At 40.2% G+C, this 26,957-nt stretch overlaps 1 protein-coding gene across 1 annotated transcript in view; it reads left to right on the top strand.

Annotated features, from left to right (window-relative positions):
* Positions 1-26,957, top strand: part of LOC137660879 (nesprin-1-like) — a 233,977-nt gene that overhangs the window by 116,773 nt on the left and 90,247 nt on the right. The window contains 16 exon segments of the mRNA XM_068396056.1: positions 1,118-1,435; positions 2,182-2,337; positions 3,040-3,210; positions 3,989-4,315; positions 5,569-5,721; positions 7,012-7,179; positions 8,252-8,428; positions 9,302-9,448; positions 11,618-11,743; positions 13,207-13,383; positions 17,085-17,350; positions 18,128-20,288; positions 21,269-21,606; positions 22,263-22,407; positions 23,340-23,558; positions 24,430-24,692. Coding sequence (XP_068252157.1) covers positions 1,118-1,435; positions 2,182-2,337; positions 3,040-3,210; positions 3,989-4,315; positions 5,569-5,721; positions 7,012-7,179; positions 8,252-8,428; positions 9,302-9,448; positions 11,618-11,743; positions 13,207-13,383; positions 17,085-17,350; positions 18,128-20,288; positions 21,269-21,606; positions 22,263-22,407; positions 23,340-23,558; positions 24,430-24,692 — 5,312 coding nt within the window.

Raw genomic sequence — 26,957 nt, 5'->3', positions numbered from 1 at the left:
CAGATCGGGATCGGGGGCAGCAGGAAAACAGTCGGAGTCCTCCTTGGACACCGGCCATAGCAGAAAAGAGAGCGAGACCCTCGTGATCCCCCCGCTTTATACCGAGAATGACGTGTATGGGATGGAATACCCTCGTTGGTCAATTTTGAGTCACCTGCCCTGTCTGCTCCCCCCTGCAGCTGCGACCCCCCTTCGGCTCTTCACTCATAAGCAGTGAGGAATTCAGCAGTGACCTTGGTTTCTCTAAGACTAAGTACAGCAAGAGCCTTTCTGCACAACATCCCTACCAGTGCCTCAGTGATAACTACAAACTTCGAGCGTTATCAGTCCTGGAAGCGGACACTGTCTGCAAAACATGTAGTTAGTTTCAGAAAGTGCAGTTACTTAGAGGAGACTTAGCTGAAAGTAAAAATCACTGAAAGGAAAATCGGCCTGGTTTAGGCCAAACCAGGACAATATCTCAAATATAAACTAAGACAACACACAACTGTATTTTGTTATGGTAATTTCCTGGTTATGTTTTCTAATCAGATTGGATCCCTTCATGCTTTCTGGTCAAGTTCTATTAAGCATGAAAATGCCATGCATGTCCAGAAGAAGATACCAAGAATTATTTTGGAATGATATCTCAAACATATGTAAAAATAAAGAGTTTTGTTTTTTTTTTTAAAAGATCGAAGCCTCACCTTATTCCTTGTTTTTAAACAGATTGAATTTTATAATTGGTCTTACAGTCTGCTTGCCACAGCTGGAAAGTTTTAAATATAAGGCAGTGGCTGAATGGATTGCATCCATCCCATGCCAGCTCAGGCAACAAATGTTTCAGAACTGATGATAAACTTAGCAGGAGGGGAAAGAATTTAGTGCATGCTTTTTCAATAATTTTCTCCAATTCACTTGTCAATGATAGTGATATTCGGTTTGCTTTGTAAGTAAGCATGCCGTCATAGGTGTTCTTAGAGATTGTGTAATATGTGTTCAACCATAGGTAACTAAAGGAAATATCTAGATAACATGAGGTAACTGCTTTTGTGTTAAGTAGAACCAGGGCTTTGTTTGCCATGTGTGAATGAAAGCTGTTAATGTAGGGTATATATCCTCAACTCTGCCTTTACAGGAGCTGCAGGTCCACTGTGCAGAAGGACAAGCATTATTGAATGCTGCTGTCCATGCCAGAGAGGAGGTGATTCCCTGGGGCATTCCCCAGATAGAAGACCGAGCCCTGGAATCCTTACGGCAGGATTGGCAAGTTTATCAGCACAGGCTTTCTGAAGCAAGAAGCCAATTAAATGCCACTGTAAGCAGACTGAGGTTAATGGAGAAGAAGTTTCAGAAGGTTAATGACTGGCTAACACATCTGGAGGAGAAAGTTGCTATCAGGACTGGGAGGCAGTCTGGTAGAGCAACAAAGGAGATGCAGCTTCAGCAGATGAAGGTAAAGAATCTAGTTAAGTCATTCTTTAAGCAAAATACCATGTGAGGTTTCCGCATCAATTCCTGGTTTTACTGTGAAAATGACAGGAAGCATTGCAGTTTATTCTGAGGTGTTGCCTAGAATGATGGATCCAAGAGAGCTTCGTGCCTTCTGGCTCCAGGTTCCTCCCATTCTACTGGTAAAGGTATGTCTATACCAATGTTGAAATCTCACAGGGGAATCTGGAATTCATATGCTCTGTGGTATATGAAGGTATAACAGAGGACAAAGATTGGTCCTGGAGTGGGAAAATGTTAGTGTTGTAAGGAGTAAAATGTGGCCAACTGTGTTGTGAAGTCTCTGCTGTGTCGATGTAATAATTCTCCTTTAGTCACTGCAGGGAGAAGATGTGGTTCTGAATAAACACAGGAAGCAGATTTGAAGAGATTGTGCTTTACAGTCACTTTTAAAACTTTGAGCAAATTCTATAGGAAGTCCAGGTTGCATTTCTATTATTATTGCAGGGGGGGAGGGAGTATTGAATCTATTGTAATGAAATGCAGTCTGTATGGTATGATAGAACTTCCAGCATATTTATTACATTTAACCTTCATCAGATTCTGCTTTATTTTCCTGTTGTAAATCCATGTTTACAACCCATGTATGTTTTCCTTTTCAATGATTTCCTGACTTAGTTACAAATAAATTCCTGTTGTGTTTAATATGTTTGAGTCAGTCATATAAGCTGGATAATGTCTTTGTCATAGAAGTGGCATGAAGAAATTACAGTCTACAAAGATGACGTGGAGGAAGTTGGGGTATTGGCTCAGCAAATACTAGAGGAAAGTCTGACTGCAAGTAGAATGGGAAGCCAGGCTACGCAACTTACGTCTCGCTACCAAACTCTTCTTCTTCATGTCTTGGTAAGTAATGAAAATTAGTTCATTGTAACATCATAAATTGTCAGTTAAGAAGCAAATATCAACAGACTTTCTTAATCAGAGTTTATCAGAGTTTATTCATTACTGTAGACTCAATAATATAATATTCACATATATATTCATATATATACACTCACTCATACATGTAGATTTCATTGGACTAAATGTATTAGAGAACTGTAATTGGGATAATGCCCTTTCAAAGATATTTGGTATTAATCAGATGCTGTTACTGTCTTTTTTGGCAGTTTCAGGAGTGAAATTCAGAATTCAGTATGTTTGAATGCTGAATGACCTCTAGAGAAATGTTTTCAGGTTATCACTGAAACACATAGGTATGGGGAAAATTTGAATTGATAAGGTACAGTCTTCAGGTCAGTTCAAGTAGTGTGTGTCTCATAATACCGTAATCACAAGTCACAATTCAAATCTAAAAATATAAGTATTTTTTCAGTGTTTAATATTAACTCAGTTTTAACATTAGTGATTACTATATGTACACCGTGACAAGATCCCAGTGAGAATTATCCACTAGATATGAAAGAACTCAAAACCTATGTGTTTAATCTTAGTATATCAGGTTTTATTAATAAATGGCAATTTATTGCTATCTTTAGCCAACAGCAATGATAAACATCTGGGCGGTTCTTGTTTTCTCCCCCTACCCTCCATATTTGTTTGAAGGAGCAAATAAAGTTTCTGGAAGAAGAATTACGCTGTATGGACGAATCAGAATTGGCTTTTAGTGCTTACACAAATTGGTATGGAGCTACTAACAAGAACTTCAGAAATGTGATCACCAAGTTTGATATAGTTGATAAAACAGCAATGGAGAAAAAAGTGCAGAAACTAGAGGTACAGCTTTCTTGAATGCAATTTTTGTTTCTGTTCACCAAGAAAGAGGCTATATTTTAACATGCGTCTTAACAGCTACTCAAAATTCTGACTTCACCTTGCCCAGAGAAGCTAATAGAATAAAGACCATCCAGTAGACAACTTTCTGTTCTCATGTCATATACACATTAGATCACAGTTTGGTTGTTGAGGTTATGAATAGTCCTAAATAATATAATCCTATCTTTCTATAAGGCATGTTTGTATGTGTTTTGTTTTAGGTTAAAACTTAAAATAAATTCCCCTCACAAGGCATCCTGTCATGTGTATTTTATACCATTATGCACTGTAGATAGAAGTGCTTCCTATTTCTCCTCATTGAAATAACTCAGTAGTGAAACTCACATTTTATCTCAGAGCTTGTAAATGTAAACTCATGTAAATGAGTTTTTCATATGCAGCTTAAACATAATAAGATAAGGGAAAACTTTCATCTATTCCAGAATTTGGAGTACGGATCCTCTTCTTATAGCCCTCAGTTTCTGTGTTTATCTCACAAGCCCAGTGAAGGACAGAAGTATTCCCTTTTTCTACTTCCTTCTAGTTTAGCACTCCTTAACTCCAGGCAATTTTGTAATGAAAAGTCCATTCAATTTCCCTAGCAATTCCTTCTGTGTCCTTAGCAAAATTAAAAAAAAAAATTAGTCAGCCTCTCACTGATGATAGAACTACAATGATTTTTTTAAAAAAAAGGCAAGAGCTTGCATACATTTTCTGTTAACCAACACTTCCTTCACAGCTGCTATTGAGTGATATGGACATAGGCCACAGTTTACTGAAATCTGCCCGTGAGAAGGGGGAGCGAACTATGAAGTACATGGAAGAAAATGAAGTTGACCAGTTAAGAAAAGAAATCGGAGATCATGTGGAACAGCTTGAAGAGCTGGCTGGCTCCATCAGGAAAGAGCACATGACTTCGGAGAAGTGCCTTCAGCTGGCAAAGGAGTTCTCAGACAAGTACAAAGCGCAGACTCAGTGGGTCACAGAGTACCAAGCCATGTTACATGCTCCAGCGGAGCCAAAGAGTGAACTCTATGAGAAGAAGGCCCAGTTGTCCAAATACAAGGTAAAAAGGTGTTATATCATTGTATTACCGAATTGATTTTGACCTAGTGACTTGCAATAAATCCTCTGATCCAAGTGTCTGTTCAAGTTTCCTCAACAGATGTATGAGATGTCTCTGATCTGGATGTCCAAATCAGCATCAAAGTGAAAAGATGCATGATACCTGCATCTATGAACCAGAGTGGGCACCTGGATTTGAAACGTGAATGTCCTAATAAGGCTTCCACATCTGAAAATTTCCTATTATGGAGCAAAACTCTTTTATGAGTACGCATATGAGTAGTTCCACTGATATCAACAGAGTTAACTGCTCTTTAAGCAAGGGTAGAATCAGTTGGTCCTTCTTCACTGCAGACGTTGCCTCTGTTTACATTGGCTTAATCAGCTTTCTGGTTAAAGCTGAATGTCCCAGCTCAACTGACATCTTAAGACAGTCAGCTGCTATGGCCTCCTCCATTTTCAATTAGGATTTTAATGAAGTGTTGTTTTTTTTTTTACAGTAGTAAAAATGAGTAGAAAAAAATTACAACAAACCCATTGCTTCTCTTAATGATGTTTTTGTAAAATACTCCAGGATTACAGATGTTTCGTAAGATGTGTACTACGTCTGTCTGGGGTGGAGCTAACTCTCCTCATAGCAGCCCGGACAGTGCTGTGCTTTTACATTTGTGGCTAAAACAGTGTTGCTAACAAACCAATGTTTCGGCTGTTGCTGAGCAGTACCTGCACAGCATCAAGGCTTTCTCTCTGAAACTGCCCACAACCTCTCGCTGGCTTCAGTACTCAAAGTCGTATGTCATAGCTGTGTGCTTGCTCTCTGCTCTCTGCATGACATAACAGATCAGATTGCATATTCTTGAGAGAACAGTCTTGTGCGCTCGTCTGCATACTGTCTCATTAAGGGGGTGGCTTTGGTGATACTTTCCCACCTATTTGCAGAATTTGTTCCTCTGTGCAAGTTTTATCCCTGGCAGTTGCCCCTTCACACATATTAACTCCCTCTCCTTCAGCAGCTCCAGATTATCAGCCATGCTACGAGCCACTCACAAAAAGAGCAGTTGCTCTTAAATGCCTGCAAAGTTGTTGTCTCAGGGCATGTCTGAGAAACATACTCTATACTGGTAGCAAAGCTCTTCTCATCTGGAAAGGATGATATATACCATGATAGAAGGCTGTGCTTCGGAGCAAAGGGAAATTAGTAAAATAGATCTTCAATGTTCAATATATATATTTTAATTCTTGCTTGCATTGTAGTCCATACAGCAGACTGTTCTGTCCCATGAGCCTTCAATAAAATCAGTGATTGAAAAGGGAGAAGCACTTTTTGATCTGGTGGATGATGTGACTCTAAAGAACAACATTCAAGACCTTCAGAGCAGTTACGAGGAACTCTGCAGCACAACAAAGGTAAATAGTCAGGAAGAAAACTCTAGGTTCTTTCAATTTTCTATATTCTTTCCCCTCTTTAAGAAGTTGACTGTTTGTTTCATATTGTCGTGTTGCACCCTGTACACAGAACCAGTTAGATTTAATGACTTTTCTTTTGGGCAGAGGGGGCAGGGGGAGATTCTTGAGTATGGAAAGAACTTCTACCTAAATAGATCTAACAAGAGTAGCTGCAATGAATTTTGAGTGTGGCAGGTGAAGTCTTAGTAGCACTAAGGGGAAATATATCAGTGACTAGTTTGTACTATTGTTACTATTTTTAATTGTTTTGTATAGATTTCTAAATACATTATTTCTTGCAGGGACAGATGCCCTTAAATTATACCATTTTGCCTCTTGTTTCTGCTAGATCTCACACAAACCCTGTTTAATCTAGTTTAGTTGTTGAATGGAAGTCACTGGAGAAAATGAACTGCAAGATGGATATAATTTAATTCAGCAAGAGTATTATTAATTAACATTGCTTCATTAGTCCACATGTATATAGTACTTTGAAAGATCTAATACTTCTAAATACATCCTGAAGTATGATTATTCCTAATGCCTTTAATAGGTTATACTCCTAACAAGGATAAACTCTGCAAACCATGTTAGTACTTATGTTTGACCTAAGTACCTTTAATTGCCAATCCATCCACCAATAACATGGTTTTTTTTTCCACTGTTGATTTTTAATTTACACACATTTCTCTGATCTGTACCACAAAACTGATGTGTTGCATTAGATGTAATGTTGACGACTTAAATGTAGAGAAACTTAAGAAAAATCTTTGTGAAAAAGAATAAATACGTTTTAAATCAATGTGTACATTCTTAATTTGCCTACCACAATCACAGGCAATATGTTTGTGTGAAGGCTTTAAGCAGCAGGGACCCAACCATAACATTTGGTAGGTCATGTGCAGTCTCTGAAAGAGTGTGTAATAATTGTTTCTAAGTGAAATTAATGTCAAGTTTACAGTGTTCCTTTTCTTAAAGTAAGGAGATCCTTAGTGTTTTCCTCAATGTTCAAAGTATGGTATTTAATCTGGAGTGAAAATACTGCTCAGTACCACAGAGTTTATTCACACAAGGAACCCCTTTGATGTCTTCTGTAAGAGTCTAATCATGTGAGAGTCCGTCACAGGAACATACATTTAGAAGATAATTCTCTTACTATGCTTTCAAGCTCTTGGTTGGTTTTGGTTTAGGGTTTTTTTTAAATTCTTGTAATTACCTGAATATTTAATTTCGGTTGTTGTGGACCTGCAGGCATACGTTGAAACCTTAGAGGTGAGAGTAAAAGAACATGAAGATTACAATAGTGATTTGCAAGAAGGGGAGAAATGGTTATTACATATGTCCAGCAGGCTGGTCAGCCCCGACCTCATGGAGAGTAACAGTCTTGAAATAGTCACTCAGCAACTAGCTAACCACAAGGTGGGTTTGCTCTTGGGTAAACTTCCTTTGTCTGGTAAAATAGAATTTTTCTTCTTTGCTTCTCTGTCTCCACTCCAGAGCTCTAGTGGTCATTCACCTGTTTCATTCCGCTTACTGCTAATGGTAAATAAGCATCAGTGTCATTAATGCAGTTAACAAATCTGCCTTGTTGTTAGCACTGTTTCTTGGATGAGACCACATCTGCACAAGAGCTTTGTTGTACACTGGTCTGAATTCAGTGTCATATTTTTGCTGAGGTGCCCCAGGAAATAGACCACAAAAAGCAGATTAGGGTCATTTTACTCCTAATGCATTTTTTACTCTTAATGCATTTTTTGCTCTGGCACTTTTAAGGATAAAAAAATATTTTAAATTTTCAAATCTTTTTTTTTTCTTCTATTAGGTTGTAACATTACTTCCATTGCTTTTATTCACTGTATTGTTATTGTTGCTCTTAATGATAATCATTCACTACATTGATAGCTGATGCTTTCTAGAAGACAAAAGAAAGCAAAATCCAACCCTCCCCACCACTCCCTGAAACTGAGATTCCAAGGGGGAATATTGAAATCTTTTAACTCTTTGTGGTTAGTGTGTTATTCTTCAATTAACCTCCTTAGATAAAGATTTGGCTCCACCAAAGGCAATGGAAAGAACTGTCTACAGTGGAGGAGCTTATGGAATAAGATATGATTCAGCATCAGATTTAGTCCTCGCTGTTAGACACAAGAGAAGTTGGTGGAGCCCTGAAGAGCATGCAACAAAGGAAGAATTAGGGGTAGTCTTGCGGCATAAGCGTATAATGTTTACACATTATGAGAGTGCTGCTGATGTTTCTGTGGGATATCTATGTACATACTTTTGACAATGATTTTACAATGTGTATACATTTTAATAGCTTTAGCTTGACTATAACAATACACATTGTCTGAAAACTTCTTTCCAAATCTGAAGACAAAGAGTATTTAAGAAAACAAACAAAAAAAACCCCAAACCTCATTTAAAAAGCTGTGATGCAGAACATGTTTTAAGTTTAAAATATTTCTTTAAAAGTATTTTATCTGTTTCTTAGGCTATCATGGAAGAAATTGCAGGATTTGAAGATCGTTTGAACAACCTTAAGAGTAAAGGTGATTACTTGGTCAATCAATGCCCAGAACATCTTCAAGCAAAATTTAAGCAAAACATACAAAGCCATCTTCAGGGGACAAAGGACAGCTATTCTGCCATATGCAGCACAGCCCAAAGAGTAAGTCTTGTTTAAAAAATGTTTTTATGCCATTTAAGAATAATATCCATTATTATTTCTCTAAGTACTTGTTTGTTTAAATGGTGTAAAACTCTTTCTACTGTTTCCATTTACATTGAGCCTACAGGTTACTAATGTAGTACTTCATCATTACTGTGCTACTGTTCAACTCCTTATGATCCAAATGTTGCCTTCCAGCCAGCTAAACTAGCTGCCCATCAATTCTTACCTTAATCTCTCCACACCCTCATTACCTCATGTTACAGTAGCTTCTGAGCAGCTGCAGCAATGAAATTAGAACTGTTCCTACTTCAAAAACTAGGGAGCAAATTGCACTCTTAGTGTCAGTAGTTTGCATACATACATAATGGGTCTTAATTATGTGCTAGGAAATGCTGTGTCTCTTAGTAAAAACAGAATATACAGTTAAGAAGGGCTAGCTGGGTCATTCTGTTAATCCAATTAGGAGATCAAGCCAGCATAGTCTGAAAAAAAAAAAAAACAAAAACAAATAAAACAACACCACAAAAAGTAGACTTCATAGTCAGTAAGATGTGTAGAGGTAGGTAAAACTTCGTACTAGATCAATGGCAGAATGTTGAACAAGAATACAGAAATAAGAGACAATGCTCTTCATTTGCATCTTTATTTTTTCTTTCCAGAAGCCATGCCTTAGATATTGTCCGTCTTCTCCACAAATTAGGAAGATGCAGTGAGAGCTTAAGGAGCTTTCATCCTTTGGTACTTTTATGTACAAAGGCTAAAATAATTGCAGTCGTAATAGTTCTGTTTTATCTGCAGTTTTCAGGATGGGAGAAGAGAGCCAAAAGTGGTGTCTGAAAATGCGATGACCTTACAAAGTGTTTATTTCAGGTGTACCAGAGTTTGGAACATGAACTCCAGAAGCATGTTAATCATCAGGATACCCTACAACAGTGCCAGACTTGGCTGTCTACAGTGCAGTCAGAGCTAAAGCCAACTACCTGGCCACCTTTCAGCCTGGCAGATGCAGTTAAACAGGTAAAAGTTCAGCCCTTGAAAATGCCCAGTTGTCCTTAATAAAGTGAGTTCAGGTAAGAGCTTTATATTAATAGAAATTAAATATTCTCTCTGACCTTCTTAGAGGGCTGTATAACCTCATTGTTTATTCCCAGCTCCAAAAGGAATACCTTGAGTGAAAAATAACCATAGGTGAAAAATCACACAGGGCTTTTGCTAGCTCTGCTTAGTGCTTAGAAATATGCTACCTGAAAAAAAGTTGGCTAATTAGATAAACCTGCTCAGATACTCCACAGATGTGTTTAGTGAAGTGGTTGTGTCTTTCTGCTTGTCCAGTTGCTGGTCTGTCTACTAATGTTTCTATATGAGAGCTGGTTTCATAGTACCATGGACACAGAGTCTGTTATCAGGCAATTAAAACAATTTTTCAGTCTAAGAGCGTGGAACTGCCTCTAGCCCACATTAGCCATTAAGAACGGTTTCTTTGCTTCTTGATTATTCTTAGTAACTTAATGTTTTTCACATTGGATTAGTACCTTGTTTTCAAATTAAACTGGTGTGGTACTAAAAATGCTGGAATTCAGGGCTGTCTCACCCACTATGTGGCTTAATAGAGACCTTGAAATACTACATACAGTTGGCAGCTCTGCAAGGGCTAGGGGAGCAGGGAGTAATGGTGGGGCCAGCAGGGCAGCACCTTCCCAATGACCTGCAGACCTGCAGCACACAGGTGAGGAGAGCAGAGTCCCTCTGGTGTCAGCCACCATCTGGTGATCACCAGGCAAGTCTGTAGGGATGAGGCCAGTCCCAGGTGGAGGCAGGAGGTCAGGGCAGCAAGGCAAGACTAGGAGGATCAGCCAGGCACAGATGCACCTATATTGTAGCTAAAGTGAGGTCCATAGCTGAGTGAGGGTCTGAACTTACAGGGGGAAAGGTTTCTGAAAGTTTTTCCCTTGGCTAGGTCCCACAAGCAAAGGCAGCCAAACTCCAAGGAGAGAGGGATAGAGGTTGCAGAGCCCTTTGATGCGCTGAGGGCCCTGACCATCCCTAAGGATTAAGGGCATGTTCCAGTGCTTAACTGTTCTCAGTGTGAAAAATAGTTTCCCTCATATCTAGGAAGCATTTCCTTGTTGCAATTTGTCACTTTTTCCTCTAGTCCTTTTTCTGCTCACCTTGGCAAAGAGTTTGGCTCTGTCTTCTCAGTACTGCCCCCTCCTGACCCCTACCATTTTAAGTAATGGCAGGTGGCAGTTAGCCTCTCTTCTCCAGGCTGAACAAACCCAGTTCTTTCAGACTTGCCCAAATGCTATGTACTACAGCCCCGTATCCCCCCAGCCCTTTGCTGTACTTGCACCAGTTTCCCAATATCTCTTCTGTGGAGGATGAGGGAAACTGGGCCAAATACATCAGGGACAGCCTGACAAGCATAAGTATGGGGGAATAATTGCTTCCCACAGCTTGTTGTCTGCATTCTTACTAATACAGTAATTTGGGGTTGCCACAAGGGCACACTGCTATCATGTTCAACATTTTGCCCAGAAGGACCCACCACGGGCCCTCTGCGTTAGGTGGTCACTCACCCCTCCTCCTTGGGACTCTAGGAGGTATGTTATTGCCCTGCTTGTCAACATTAACGTAATGATTTTCTTTTGGGATGAGGAAACTCTGCATAGGGAGAGGTGAGCTCCTACAGGCAATGTCAAGAGCAAGAACCCTCAACAGCATCATGTCTGATCTTGGCAATTGTAGATATTGGGGACATTGGGAGGGTTTCAGAAGGTGTGGGAAAGCGTGTTGTGCCACTGGGCTGGATTCCCCATGATCAGACACTGGAGAATTTTATAGGTATGAGCAACATGACACTTTAATGATCAGATAAAGCTGTGCTTCCCATTCACCTTGGGAAAGTAAGTCACCTTGTTGTAACTGTGTGTATTTATCCAACACTTTATTTATAAAGTAATAAGCTAGGTAATGCATATGTCACTAAGCGCTTTGACAATTGGATGATAATCAGTACTCTTTTCCATAATTATGACAGAGCAGCCTTACCTAATAAAATAGTGTATGTCTACATTTCGTCTTTTGGAAATAATAAGCTAAAGTAAAAATACTAAAATGCATGATTGTAATAAAATAAGAGATTATTTCCACAGTCTCGAAGTTTATTTGAGGATTATCTTCCCTCAGGTGAAACATTTCCGGGCTCTGCAGGAGCAAGCCAATACATACCTGGATCTTCTGTGCTCCATGTGTGATCTGTCAGATGCCACAGTGAAGAGTACAGCAACAGATATTCAACGAACAAAACAAACGGTACAAGATAACCAGAACAACCTGCTTTTAATCCTGTTTAGAGCTTTAACTGCCTTGATCTGTCCTCTTTTAAAAAGGTTGTATATGGTAACGGTTTAAAGAAATGTCTTTTTACTTTCATCTTCAGTATGTCTTTTAGAAATTGTTTTCTCTTTCTTCTCCTACTTTTTTTTTTTCTATTAAATCCATACATTGCTATCTTGGTAGTAATACAAAAACACATGACAAAGGTTGCTAAAGGTGCTTAGGCAATGTTACAAGATGTTGGCCTAAAGCCACACAAATAACATTCTATGGAAGAAAACCTGATCCAAATTATTTGTTTTCATAAAACACAATTCAGTCTATTCCTTTCTGTATTTTATTAAAGCTTAGACATATTTTACTGTTACTATTTATTTAACAGTAGACTGATGTTCTTGTTAGGATATACTAAAATATTAATTATAATCATAAAAAATTATGATGGTTCAATTCATAAATCAGAGTGCATCTATTTCAGCATATGAATTTATACAAGTATACCTCAATTTTAAGTTTTAAAGTAGCTTAATGCTTGGGTTTAGAATAAAATTATAAACATAACAGTTACTAGAAAAGAAACATTATGAGCATTCCTATTGTGAACATGAAAATTTTCGTTTCACATACACACACAACCAAACTTTTGAAGCTACTTCCGCCAAGAGTGGAAATCTAATATATACAGTAACAGTATTCCATACCAAAGAAGCAAATCATACAAATCCAGGTAATCCATAAAAAAATAGCAATCCAAATACTGAATAGCTAAAAAGTATCCCAAACATCAGAATAAGATTCTGCTTTTATATATAAAGCAGTGAAACATTTTTAAGAAATCACAGATGGTACGGTGCTGAGATATATTAAACTGGTTGAGTGTCTAAACCTTAAAGACGCCCTACTGCTGTATTTGGAGCAAAAGCAGCTGTGTGTGACGGTTAATTTAAGGTGATTGATGGGCTCAGATCCGGTAAGCATTCTTCTTCTTGGCATTTTACAAAAGACATATAGGCAAAATAACTGGACTAAGCAAATTAAATGAAAGTGTTTAGTTTAAGCTTTTATTTGATCACTGAGAAGGCATGTAGGGCACAGTCCAGCAGTATTCTTGGCATGCAATAGACTAAATCATACAGTTAATTTAAGCTTTAACAGAAGACTGAGAACACTTTGAAATACACACACTCAGATATACTTGCTTCTCTCAAAGGTGAATGATAATTCTTTTTTTTTTCACAGCTTTCCTTTGATAAGTCTGATTTTTCTGACTTTTAAAGGTTAAGACTCTTTTTGTGGATAATATTTACCCCTTCAGAACTAGTGTAGAAATTTGCTGTTAGTACAGTATTGTGCTCAGAGGAAGAATGGTATTCATCCTCCATTGTCCAAAAATAGCTGCATTAAAGCATTCCTACTCCTTTTAATTTTTTTTATTCTAGATGGAGCAACAGATAATACACTCACAGTATTTGGCTCAAGGTTGGGAAGAGATTAAACAAATGAAGGCTGAGCTCTGGATTTATTTCCAGGATGCAGATCAACAACTACAGAATTTGAAAAGGAGACGGGCAGAGTTGGAGCTAAACATTGCCCAGAATATGGTACTCCAAGTTAAGGTAAGGAGGTTAAGAACAGGAGGTAAGGAAGAAGTTCATCCTGTGGCTGATATTAATTATAATTCATGTTATATGCACATATTGCATAGAATTGCTAATATGTTCTAAGCAAAAGCAGAGAAGACAGAGGAAAGAGGGTTTCCTTATTGGTGCTACAGGGTTACACAGAAAGCAAAACACTGTAATATTTTTTCTGTTTGTGTTTTTTTTTTTAACAATAGACAATTTTCAGCCTAGTGTTCTGATTTGCCTTCACTTTTAATAGGCTAATTGCTGACCACAGTGGACCTGAAGATAAGATCTGCAATTTGCTCTTCCTTTGATTCCAATACTTCTAAATTATTTAGATCTATTTCAAAATTAGTCTAGAAAACTGTACAATGTTGCTGGACTCTGAAAACCACTGGAGAATAGGTTAGATAGATAGAAAACCTAATTTATTTTACCTGAAATAGTGAGACAAATGCCTTTAGATCTTCACTCATTCATTTACAGATGAGAGAATTTTTATGGCCATTCTGCACACATCACAAACATCAGTAAAGTAACAAGAAGAAACAGGAAAACAGATTATATCTTTGATAAATGATGAAATGCTTGAGTTTTGGGGTTTTGGTCTACTTTGCTTGTATTCTTTTTCTGATATGCTAGGAGTTAGGTGAAAAATTCTGGGCCCCCCAGTTCAAGAAAGACAAGGAACTAGTGGAGAGAGTCCAGCAGAGGGCTACAAAGATGATCAAAGGACTGGAGCATCTCTCTTATGAGGAGAGGCTGAGAGAGCTGGGTTTGTTCAGCTTGGAGAAGAGAAGACTGAGGGGGGATCTTATCAATACTTAAAAATACCTTAGGGGTGGGCGTCAAGAGGATGGGGCCAGACTCTTCTCAGTGGTGCCCAGTGACAGGGCAAGGAGCAACGGGCACAGACTGAAACATGGGAAGTTCCATCTAAATATGAAGAGGAACTTCTTTACTTTGAGGGTGACAGAGGACTGGAACAGGCTGCCCAGGGAGGTTGTGGAGTCTCCTCTGGAGGTATTCAAAACCGACCTGGACACGACCCTGTGCAACGTGCTCTAGGTGAACCTGCTTTAGCAGGGGGTTGGACTAGATGATTTCCAGAGGTCCCTTCCAACCCTAACCATTCTGTGATTCTGTTCTCTGTGACTTCTTATTTGGTAAGAAATGCGTGTGCAGATGGACTCTTATTTACTGGAATTTATTAACTCAAATAGCAATCATACCTAGATAATAATTGGCTTTGTTTCAGTAATGACAGTGATAATGGTCACTATTACAGAAGTAGGAACAAAACGAATTATGGATGTGGGGGCTCACTGGCTCATGGACTCTGCTTCCTATTTTTAGTCTCTAATGAAAAAGGAAAAAAATGAGATAGAAACGTAATAGGTAAAATGAGTTCTCATGAGACCCAGACTATCTTGCATATTTTAATGTACAGTGGGAGCTGTGCTACTCCAGAAGCCTGGACAACAAGGTGTGACTTGATCATAAGTCTTCAATAAGTCTGTTGTGGATCAACAGTCTTCAATAACTCTGTTGTCAGAGGATGTAGGGAGGCAACTAGGAAAGCTAAGGCCTCCTTGGAATTAAACCTTGCAAGAGAGGTCAAGGACAACAGAAAGGGCTTCTTCAAATACATTGCAGGTAAAACCAACACTAGAGGCAATGTAGGCCCACAGATGAATGAGGTGGGGGCCCTGGAGACAGAGGATAAAAAGAAGGCAGAGTTACTGAATGCCTTCTTTGCCTCTGTCTATAGTGCTGGAGGCTGTCCTGAGGAGCCCCGGACCCCTGAGGCCCCAGAAGAAGTCAGGATAGAGGAGGAGTCTGTCTTGGTAGATGAGGGCTGGGTCAGGGACCAATTAAGCAATCTGGACGTCCATAAATCCATGGGCCCTGATGGGATGCACCCGCGGGTGCTGAGGGAGCTGGCGGAAGTCATTGCTAGGCCACTCTCCATCATCTTTGCTAAGTCGCGGGCAACGGGAGAGGTGCTTGAGGACTGGAGGAAAGCGAATGTCACTCCAGTCTTCAAAAAGAGCAAGAAGGAGGACCCGGGGAACTATAGACCGGTCAGCCTCACCTCCATCCCCGGAAAGGTGATGGAACAACTTGTCCTTGGTGCTGTCTCTAGGCACATCAAGGATAGGGGGATCATTAGGGGCAGTCAACATGGCTTCACCAAGGGGAAGTCATGCTTAACCAACTTGATAGCCTTTTATGAGGACATAACCCGGTGGATAGATGATGGTAAAGCTGTGGATGTGGTCTATCTTGATTTCAGTAAAGCGTTTGACACGGTCTCCCACAGCATCCTCGCAGCTAAACTGAGGAAGTGTGGTCTGGATGATCGGGTAGTGAGGTGGATTGTGAACTGGCTGAGGGAAAGAAGCCAGAGAGTGGTGGTAAATGGGACAGAGTCCAGTTGGAGGCCTGTGTCTAGCGGAGTCCCTCAAGGGTCGGTACTGGGACCAATTCTATTCAATATATTCATTAATGACTTGGATGAGGGAATAGAGTGCACTGTCAGCAAGTTCGCTGATGACACAAAACTGGGAGGAGTGGCTGACACAATGGAAGGCTGCGCAGCCATTCAGAGAGACCTGGACAGGCTGGAGAGTTGGGTGGGGAGAAATTTAATGAAATATAACAAGGGCAAGTGTAGAGTCCTGCATCTGGGCAAGAACAACCCCATGTACCAGTACAAGGTGGGGACAGACCTGTTGGAGACCAGCGCAGAGGAAAGGGACCTGGGGGTCCTAGTGGACAGCAGGATGACCATGAGCCAGCAGTGTGCCCTTGTGGCCAAGAAGGCCAATGGCATCCTGGGGTGTATTAGAAGTGGTGTGGTTAGCAGGTCAAGAGAGGTTCTCCTCCCCCTCTACTCTGCCCTGGTGAGGCCGCATCTGGAATATTGTGTCCAGTTCTGGGCCCCTCAGTTCAAGAAGGACAGGGAACTGCTAGAGAGAGTCCAGCGCAGAGCCACGAAGATGATTAAGGGAGTGGAACATCTCCCTTATGAGGAGAGGCTGAGGGAGCTGGGTCTCTTTAACTTAGAGAAGAGGAGACTGAGGGGTGACCTCATTAATGTTTCTAAATATGTAAAGGGCAAGTGTCATGAGGATGGAGCCAGGCTCTTCTCAGTGACATCCCTTGACAGGACAAGGGGCAATGGGTGCAAGCTGGAACACAGGAGGTTCCACATAAATATGAGAAAAAACTTCTTTATGGTGAGGGTGACTGAACACTGGAACAGGCTGCCCAGAGAGGTTGTGGAGTCTCCTTCTCTGGAGACATTCAAAACCCGCCTGGACGTGTTCCTGTGTGATATGGTCTAGGTAATCCTGCTCTGGCAGGGGAATTAGACTAGATGATCTTTCGAGGTCCCTTCCAATCCCTAACATTCTGTGATTCTGTGATCATGATTTCTGTTTATTACTGGCACTTGGAAACTGTTCTGTTTTGCTTTCACGTCTATAACCAACCTGTCCTCACCTGAGAAGGTGAGGAGAAAGGTTAGGGGAGTGGAAAAGGCACTTCCAATTTACATCTGCACAACATTTGCTGGGACAGATAATTAGTCCTTACACAATTTATTTATTTCAGAGTTTTTATTTAAATTTCATCTTATAATTTTGAGTAGATGTCACCATATTGATTTTGACTTGTGTCTTTTTCAGGAATTTAGTCAGAAGTTGCAGTCTAAGCAGTCAGCTCTTACGTCGGTGACTGAGAAGATGAACAAACTAACCCAAGGACAGGAGTCACCTGAACACAAGGAAATAGGAGAGCTGAGCAACCAGTGGCTGGACCTCTGCCTTCAGGCACACAGTTTGCTCATACAGAGGGAGGAGGATCTGCAGAGGACGAGGGATTATCATGATCGCATGAATGTAGTTGATGTTTTCTTTGAAAAGCTCACGAAAGAGTGGGACAACCTGGCTAGGTAAAAAACGTGGTAGCACACACAAAGCTGACTTAGTGCATGTACACTGAAAGAGCTGTTTACAGAGTGTCTCTGAGTTGGATCCACTACAAATCCCTTTTTCCATGCTTAAATAAAAGCAGGCCTCCCTTATTAATTATAGGACAATTATTTGTATTGAAATAAAGAGGGTCTGAGAAGCCAGATCTTCAGTGTTTGTCTTTAAGGCAGGTACTGATTGATCCCATCTCAGGGTATAGCATTTTCTGATATTTCAAGCATTTTGACTATTTTGTTTGAACTCTTTCATTTGTGTTTACTGTGTTTCGTATGTGTTTTTCATTGTGATATTGTGTTTTACCTATTAGACTATTATACTAAAGTTTAGTTGCTTCTGCTAAATGATTGCAGCTGCTTTGTATAGCATAAACACACCAGCTGTGCGTAAAATTGTGAGAGTCTGTCACTGCTGCTATCGCTGTCATGGAACCAAGATTCACTGGAACCTCAGTGCTTCTTGTTGTTCGTAGGTGCAATATATGCAGTATACTCTGTAGAATTCATCTTAATTTGTATGGTCAGCCTGATGACCACATTGCAGATGAAAGGGAGAGGAATAAAAAACTTCTTCATTAATATTCAAGACTGGTACCTTCAAAAGAATGTGAAAACTGTAGGTATTTATATCATATTGATTTCAGTATATAGTGGGCTTATAATTCATCCTGACCTCTCTTAAAAGTCCATCCTGAGATAGAATCTAAGAATTAATTTCTGTCCTGTCTATTTTGATAACAGATCTGATGCTGAAAGTACAAACGTGCACCTTGAAGCTTTGCAAAAATTGGCACTGGCACTACAGGAAAGGAGATTTGCTCTGGAAGATTTAAAAGATCAGAAACAGAAGATGATAGAACATCTGAATCTTGATGACAAAGAATTAGTAAAGGAGCAATTTGGTCATTTTGAGCAACGCTGGACTCAGCTGGAGGACCTTGTCAAAAGGAAGATTCAAGTTTCTCTTTCAACCTTAGAAGAGCTCAGTTTGGTGCATTCCAAATTTCAGGAACTAATGGAATGGGCAGAGGAGCAGCAACCTGCTATCTCAGAGGCTCTTAAACAGAGTCCTCCTCCAGATTTGGCTCAGAGTCTTCTCATGGATCATCTTACCATTTGCAGTGAGCTTGAAGCCAAACAGCTTGTTCTGAAGACACTTATGAAGGATGCCGACAGGGTGATGACCAGCCTAGGGCTCAATGAAAGGCAGGAGCTGCAGAAAGCACTTTCTGATGCACAGCACCATGTAGATTGTCTCAGCGATCTGGTTGGCCAGAGGAGAAAGCACCTGAATAAAGCACTGTCTGAAAAGACCCAGTTTCTTATGGCAGTCTTTCAGGCTACAAACCAAATTCACCAACATGAGAAGAAGGTAACATTTCCACAACACATTTGTCTGTTGCCAGAAGATGTGAACAAACAGATCAGGACTTGTAAGAATGCCCAGGTTAACCTGAAGGCCTACCAAAATGAAGTCACAGGGTTGTGGGCTCAAGGAAGGGATTTAATGAAAGAAGCAACAGAACAAGAAAAGAGTGAAGTGTTAGGTAAACTGCAAGAGCTACAGAATGTGTATGACACTGTTTTACAAAAGTGTAACCAGAGATTGTTAGAACTGGAGAAAAATATAGTTTCCAGGAAATATTTCAATGAAGACTTGGATAAAGCTTGCCATTGGCTAAAACAAGCTGATATTGTCACATTCCCAGAAGTCAATGTAATGAATAGTAACTCTGAACTATATGTGCAGTTGACAAAATACCAACAGATTCTTGAGCAATCTCCAGAATACGAAAATCTGTTACTTGCCCTGCAAAGAGATGGCCAAGAAATCCTGCCATCACTTAATGAAGTGGATCATTCTTATCTGGATGAAAAACTTAGCATTCTCCCTCAGCAATTCAATATTGTCACTGCGCTGGCAAAAGAAAAATTATATAAGGTTCAGGAAGCAGTTTATGCCAGAAAAGAGTATGCCTCTTTGATTGAGTTGACAAGTAAAGCTCTGACTGAGCTAGAAGATCAGTTTATTAACATGGACAAAGCTCCAGCTGCTGTTTCGGCCAAAGAAGCTGTGTCACTCCAGCAGGCCTACAGAGATCTCTTAGGTGAAGTGGTGAGCCTTGGTGCAGCAGTGGATGAACTAAACCAGAAGAAGGAGGCCTTTCGAAGCACTGGCCAGCCGTGGCAACCAGATGAGATGTTAAAACTTGTCACACTATATCACAAGTTGAAGCGGCAAATAGAACAGAAAATCAACCTGTTGGAAGACACAATAGAAGCATGCCAGGAGCATGAGAAAATGTGTATGCAGTTTGAGGCACAACTAGAGGCACTGAAGAAGGAGCAGATTAAGGTAAATGAAGAAATGCTCCCAATAGAAGAAAAGCTGAAAATATACCATTCTCTGGTGGGCAGCTTGCAAGACTTGGGGAGTCTTCTGAAGCGAATAACTGAACATCTAGAAGCCCTTTCTCCTCAGGTTGACTCATCTGCATGTGAGACAACAAACCACCAAGTGCAGTCTTGGCAAGAGAAACTAAAGTCTTTGCATGCTGCCATTGGTGACACTGTGATGGAGTGCGAGAACAGACTTGTGCAAAGCATAGACTTCCAGACAGAAATCTGCCGCTCACTCGACTGGTTGAGATGGGTGAAAACAGAACTTAATGGAACATTAAGTTTGGACCTCAAACTACAAAGCATCCAAGAAGAAATCCGAAAGGTTCAGATACATCAGGAAGAAGTGCAGTCAAGCCTGAGAATAATGAATGCACTGAGCAATAAAGAGAAAGAGAGATATATGAAAGCAAATGAGCTGATACCTGCTGACCTGGGAAACACTCTTGCTGAGCTGGCAGAACTAGACAGTGAAGTTCAAGAAGCTGTACACATGAGACAGGTTAGTGCACCCTGTCTGTCATTAGTTTCTCACTCACAAAGCTGAAAAATATGGCTCTGTGGCTTGATGTTTGTAATCATCATGAAAAGATTGATTTTAATAATCCTGTTGTTTGTTTTTTTTAATGACTTAGGTTGTGGCCTGTTGCCATGGATGACTTGGGGAGGGAGGGGGAAAAGGCTCCCTTAATATGCTGCTGTGGTTTAACCCCAGATGGCAACTAAGCACCACACAGCCACTCACTCATTGCTCCCTGTTGGGATGGGGGAGAGAATCGGAAAAGTGAGAAAACTTGTGGGTTGAGGTAAAGACAGTTTAATAGGCAAAACAAAAGCCGTGCATGCAAGCAAAGCAAAGCAAGGAATTTATTCACAACTTCCCATGGGCAGGCAGGTGTTCAGCCATCTCCAGGACAGCAGGGCTCCATCATGCATAACGGTTACTTGGGAAGACAAACGCCATCACTCCGAATGTCCCCCCATTCCTTCTTTCCCCAGCTTTATATGCTGAGCATGACGTCATATGGTGTGTTGGTGACCCCTTTGGTCAGTTGGGCTCAGCTGTCCCAGCTACGTTCCATCTCAAGTTCTTGTGCACCCCCAGCCTACTCGCTGGTGGGGTGGTGTGAGGAGTAGAAAAGGCCTTGACTCTGTGTAAGCACTGCTTGGCAATAATGAAAATATCTCTGCATTATCAACACTGTCTTCAGCACAAATCCAAAGCACAGCCCCATATCAGCTCCTATGAAGAAAATTAACTCTATCCTGGCCAAAACCAGCATATATTTATACATGCATGTGGAAGTGCAAACTCATTCAAAACCTACTTCCATGTAGTCTCTCCAGACCTGTATTTTAGATATAATAAAGGGAAAAGAAAGCAAGAATGGGCAAAATCCAGAGTCTCAGCAAAGGATATTTTTGTTGCTACTGTGAATTTTATGTCTGTGTTCCTCTCTATAAGTTTCCCTTTTATTTCAGGCTACCTTGAATAAATTATATAGCCTCTGCCAAAGATACTACCAAGTGATGCAGATAGCAAATGACTGGCTTGAAGATGCTCACGAATTTCTACATTTAGCAAGAAATGGTCTTGATGTTGAGAACTGTGAGGAGAACCTACGGAACCACGTTGAATTTTTCAGCAGAGAAAGTCAGTTCAGTAATCATTTGAAGGATATACAGGGCGTTGTGTCTGAGACAGAGCCCTTTATCCAAGCCACATCAAGAGAGCAGCTGGTGCAGAATGTAGCTGCATTGGAGGAAAAGGCCAAAGGGATAAAGCAAGAAGCCAAAAACCAGCAAGAGCAGTTGCAAAGGTATATTAATTTTTTTTTTTTTAATTTTAAGATCACCTTGTTGGTGATGAAAGAAAGAGATGACAACATCAATTTAAGTTTTGTAACATGTTTGTGCTACTGATGATATAAGTGGATATTGGGATTCAGAGCACTTCGATTCTGTTTTCTTCTCTGCCACTGACTGACTAGGTGTGTGATCCTGAGGAAACTGTGATAAAATTATATAAAGCTTGGAACAGCACTGAGAAGAAGAGTGGGGAATAACTGTCGCTTATTTCACCTGGCACAAGACCTATGCAGAAACAAATTAAATTGAAGCAGATGTTTCGAACTAAAAGGAAATACCTTTTTAACCAGCATAACTATGTTACTTATTATTCCTGAATGTTCTGGATTCCAAAATTTGGGTGGATTTAAAGTACAACCTAGACAGAGTCACTGAGGAAAAGTCAATCAAGGGCTATTAAATGCCAAGCTGTGTCTGTAAGGCATAGCTGAAAATCAGGAGCATATGCTTCTATGGATGCTCCTTACCAATAATCTTTCTTTTGGTTGGAAAATAATGTGTAACAGCAAAACTAAGCAGTTACATTGAAAACTAGATGCAACAATGTACGTGTTTCAAATGGGTTTATATTGCACTAAATTGTTCTTTCTGGAACTATATTTTTAAGGTGTGCTTCTGAGTGGCAAGAGTACCAGACAGCAAGGCAGAAGGTTATTGAAGTGATGAATGAGGCTGAGAAAAAATTATCTGAATTCTCAGTAGCTAAAGCTGCTTCTTCTCATGAAGCAGAAGACAAATTGCTAACACATAAGGTAAAGTACTGAAAATTATATTAAATCCTTTTCCTTCAGTGAAAATAAATGTGTTATGTAGGTACCTACCTGTGGCAACCTGAATTTGAGTTTTTAGATCTTTTCCTGTAGCGCTTAACCGTGTCATAGCACACCAAGAGGTGTTTTGTGTTGTACAGAACATAAATTTTATTTGTGGGTTGGCTGGGATAGATATTTTTAATTGCTTTTCAGCTTAATGCATGTCTATGTGCCTATGACTGTAGAGAACTGAAAGGAACCAGGAGGTTCCTAAAAGACTTAGGTGCGTAAGTCCCAAAATTGTGTACCCTACAAGAAATTCCTATCAATAGAAACATTCAGCTACTTTGAATCACATGAAATAGTTTTACTAGGACAGGAAGAGTTGGGGTTTAATATTAGCTCTTGTTTAGTCTAAATGAAAGAAATGTAACTTAAAAGAATTACTTTCTCTTCTAGTGTTTAGGGTGCTAATCAGTTGCATTAATATAGGCAGTTAGTGACACTTCAGACATCCTACCGGGTCTCCAGCTGTGTCTGTGTGAAGGCATGAATCTCCCCTAAGAGTAATGTCATGTCTGCCAGCTTCATGAGAATATCCTGATACCCTTGGACATTTAAAATGGCATTAGAGATAAGCATGATGTAAATGTATGCTTAAACACGTGAATTGCTTCTTACATTTTTAGAATCTAATAGTAGTCAGTCTTTGCTATGAGAAGGGTCCTGAATACTCATTTCTGTCCCTTTTGAGGGGCTAGCAGGGAAGAGATTACACCAAAAATACAGCGAGACCTAATCACCTCACTTGGCATAGGGTACCTCCTCTTTGTTTGCAGTGGATGGAAGTGGCTCATGTGCCTGCAAGCGTGTTGAGCAGTTATGAGTTGTGTTGTAAAAGAGGAAAACAGTGCTTACTTTTGCTTTTTCAGACTCTTGTGTCTGTAGTGAATTCTTTCCATGAGAAGATCACAGCCCTAGAAGAAAAGGCTTCACAGCTGGAAAAAGTTAGCAATGATGCCAGTAAGGCAACTATAAGTAGATCCATGACAACAGTTTGGCAGCGCTGGACACGGCTCCGGAATGTAGCCCAAGAACAAGAGAAAATTTTGGAAGATGCAGTGCAGGAATGGAAGGGCTTTAGTGATAAGGTAACCTCTAATCTTAGTAAATCCTCCTTTGTTAACTGTACATAGGTTTTCACTCATTACACTGTCTTATTAATCATCTTATGGTAGAGAAAGCTGATAGCAGGAGTAACAGTGATTTTTCTCAGGTCATAGAAAAAAACAGCTATGGAAGACCTAGGTTTAGAACCACTGTCTCCAAGGCTGGCACTATTCTTCTATATACATACATGTATAGTAAATACAGAGTTGTTCTGGTTTCTGGTGGTTCTTCATAATCTTCACCTCTATGTTTCCCTTCCCCAGGTGGTCTATTCTAGATTAAGTCAACCTCTTTTCTTTTTTTTTTCCTTTTTTTTTTCCCTTTTTTCCACCTGAAGAGTATGAAGTTGCTATTTCTAAATTTATGCAGTGATATTATTGCCTGTAACTGCTCACCGATCGTGTGTCTCATTTTTTTCCTTATACCCTACCTGACTCTTTTTATCTATCGTTGTCCATTATTTTATGCTCAGATTGCAGATTCTCTGAGAATAGGGATAATCTTTTTGTTAAATGTATGACTTGTGCCAAATACAGGTCTGCCCTGGGGTAGAGCTCTAGGTCCTATGGCAATAAAGATAATAAATGCTAAAAAATATGAGGAACCACTCATCACTTGACAAAAAAGTCCATTAGCAAGTCCTAGTCCAGTGTGAAGAGCTAGGACTACCTAGCTAGATCTAGCACATTAGAGCATGGGTTTATATCTGCTATAGAGACTGCTGCACAAGCTCTATACCACAACTGTTTTACAGCATCTAAATGTACAGCAGTGGGTTTAGCACCTTTTGGTATCACTTCTACTATCTTCTTTTTAATTTCCTTATTGCCAAGACTGCATCTCTTTCCATAGATTCAGAAAGCCACCATAGCAATAGATCAGCTACAAGGTCGCTTACCAGAAAGCTCAGTGGAAAAGGCATCCAAGGCAGAGCTCCTGGAACTCCTGGATTACCACAGCAGTTTCCTTCTGGAGGTGGAGCACCAGCTGTCATCTTTGGGCCTGCTCAAACAGCAAGCTGTCAGCATGCTTCAAGATGTGGAAATAAAGCCTCCATCTCAGGAGGAACTACCAGTCATGCAAGAAATCAAAGCAATGCAAGATCGATGCCACAAGTAAGGCAATATTTTAAAAGATCCACTAGAAAAATCAGACCTTACAATCCATTAATGAGTTTGTGTATTATTTTTGTTATCATTAACAATTACAATGCTTAAAATAAATATTAGATATTATAGTTAAAATAAGCATCAGTTTAATTTTAAATTATCTTTAATTAATTTTGAAATATATTTTTGCCATTTTTTATTTCCATCATCAGGATTATGCACTTTAGAATATGTACTTCTTGCCTTGCATGATAATAGTAATTTAAGTAAGAGCTGTATAAACTACATTAAAGTTATAACAGATTTTAAACACTTCCATTACATCTCACCATTAACAATGACCTTTTATCTTTTTGTATCCTAAGTTTAGATTAGTTTATCACTTTGTTTCCCCTGTTGGAAGCACTTAAGTACCAAAAGTAGGTATCCTATGAAATTTACAAGGGAATTCAGTGCATGTGCAAATGGAATGTATCTTAACATTTCATCCTGTCGTTATATGAATGTTTATCTAAATCTAAAATGTTTCCCCGTCATGTATAAAACAGGAAGTTTTATGGTTAAGTTTCAGGACTCATATCCATTTCATAACTGCGCTAAGATGCCATTAACTGGATCTCCACAGTGGGAAGAGGGAGAGAGACAGAGAATGAAAAAACTGTAAACCCTGCACCTAGCCTGTGCCAACATTGTGTGCAACCATAACTGATTACAGCAGAATAGCAATCCCTGTAGAAACTGTGTCGATATTAGCACTTTTGTAATTCCATTCTTCCCTTAGAATTGTTTTCTAAGAAATAGGGTCTGTGATGATCTCATGTTCATGTAAATAAGGCATGATTCAGCTATGAAAGGCTATACAAACATAAATCAAATATGGGAATATCAAAGTAAGATCCATGTCATGTACATAAAAGCTAAAAGTAGTCCTGTACATCTTTCATGAGCTGTCATCTGAAAAAGATTCTATTTTTACAGGAGATCCAAATTCTTGAGGACAGTGTGGAAATTGTCTTAGTGGAAGTGTGGAGATAGGTTCCCGGATCAAAAATGGTGTTCAGCTGTTTGATCCATGCCTTATTCTAGGTATTCTGCCAACTCAAATCCCATCAATAGGGGTGGAATTTATCTCACGTTATTTTAAATTATAGACATTCGCATCTGAACCAGTTAATTCTCACTTTCTAATTAGTGGAGAGAAATAGTCAAGTCTAAGATGCAGTTTTTCTGACCTATTTCAGAAGTTTCTTTTAGAATGATGACGAATCATCCTAAATCATGCCCTAGAATTGCCTGCTTCCTCTACTGAAAATAAGGACAGTCTGTGGTGATGAGCTCAGATGTAGGTGTCTGTCACAGAATCACAGAATCACTCAGGTTGGAAGAGACCTCTGGGATCATCGAGTCCAACCATTGCCCTGACACCACCATGTCAACTAGACCGTGGCACTAAGTGCCATGTCCAGTCTTTTCTTAAACACATCCAGAGATGGTGACTCCACCACCTCCTTGGGCAGCCCATTCCAATGTCTAATGACCCTTTCTGAGAAGAAATGCTTCCTAATGTCTAACCTGAACCTCCCCTGGCGAAGCTTGAGGCTATGTCTTCTTGTCCTGTCACTAGTTGCCTGGGAGAAGAGGCCGACTCCCACTCCGCTCCAACCTCCCTTCAGGTAGTTGTAGACTGCAATAAGGTCACCTCTGAGCCTCCTCTTCTCCATGCTAAACAACCCCAGCTCCTTCAGCCGTTCCTCATAGGTCAGACCCTCCAGACCCTTCACCAGCTTGGTCACCCTCCTCTGGACTCACTCCAACACCTCAACATCTTTCTTGAAGTGCGGGGCCCAGAACTGGACACAGTATTCAAGATGCGGCCTCACCAGTGCCAAGTACAGCGGGACGATCACTTCCCTAGACCGGCTGGCTACACTATTCTTAATAGAGGCCAGGATGCCATTGGCCTTCTTGGCCACCTGGGCACACTGCTGGCTCATGTTTAGCCGGCTGTCAATCAGCACCCCCAAGTCTCTTTCCACCGGGCTGCTTTCTAACCACTCTTCCCCCACCCTGTAGCACTGCATGGGGTTGTTGTGGCCAAAGTGTAAGACCCGGCACTTGTTCTTGTTGAACCTCATGCCGTTGGTCTTGGCCCATCTATCTAACCTGTCCAGATCCCTCTGTAGGGCCTTCCTACCCTCCAGCAGATCGACACTCCCACCCAGCTTGGTGTCATCTGCAGATTTACTGAGGGTACCACCACTCTCTGGGCTT

Source organism: Nyctibius grandis, chromosome 1, assembly GCF_013368605.1.
Source record: "Nyctibius grandis isolate bNycGra1 chromosome 1, bNycGra1.pri, whole genome shotgun sequence".
In the NCBI taxonomy this organism is placed as follows: domain Eukaryota; kingdom Metazoa; phylum Chordata; class Aves; order Nyctibiiformes; family Nyctibiidae; genus Nyctibius; species Nyctibius grandis.
Note: the sequence above shows the minus strand (reverse complement) of the source record. Positions and strands in the feature narration are given on the sequence as shown.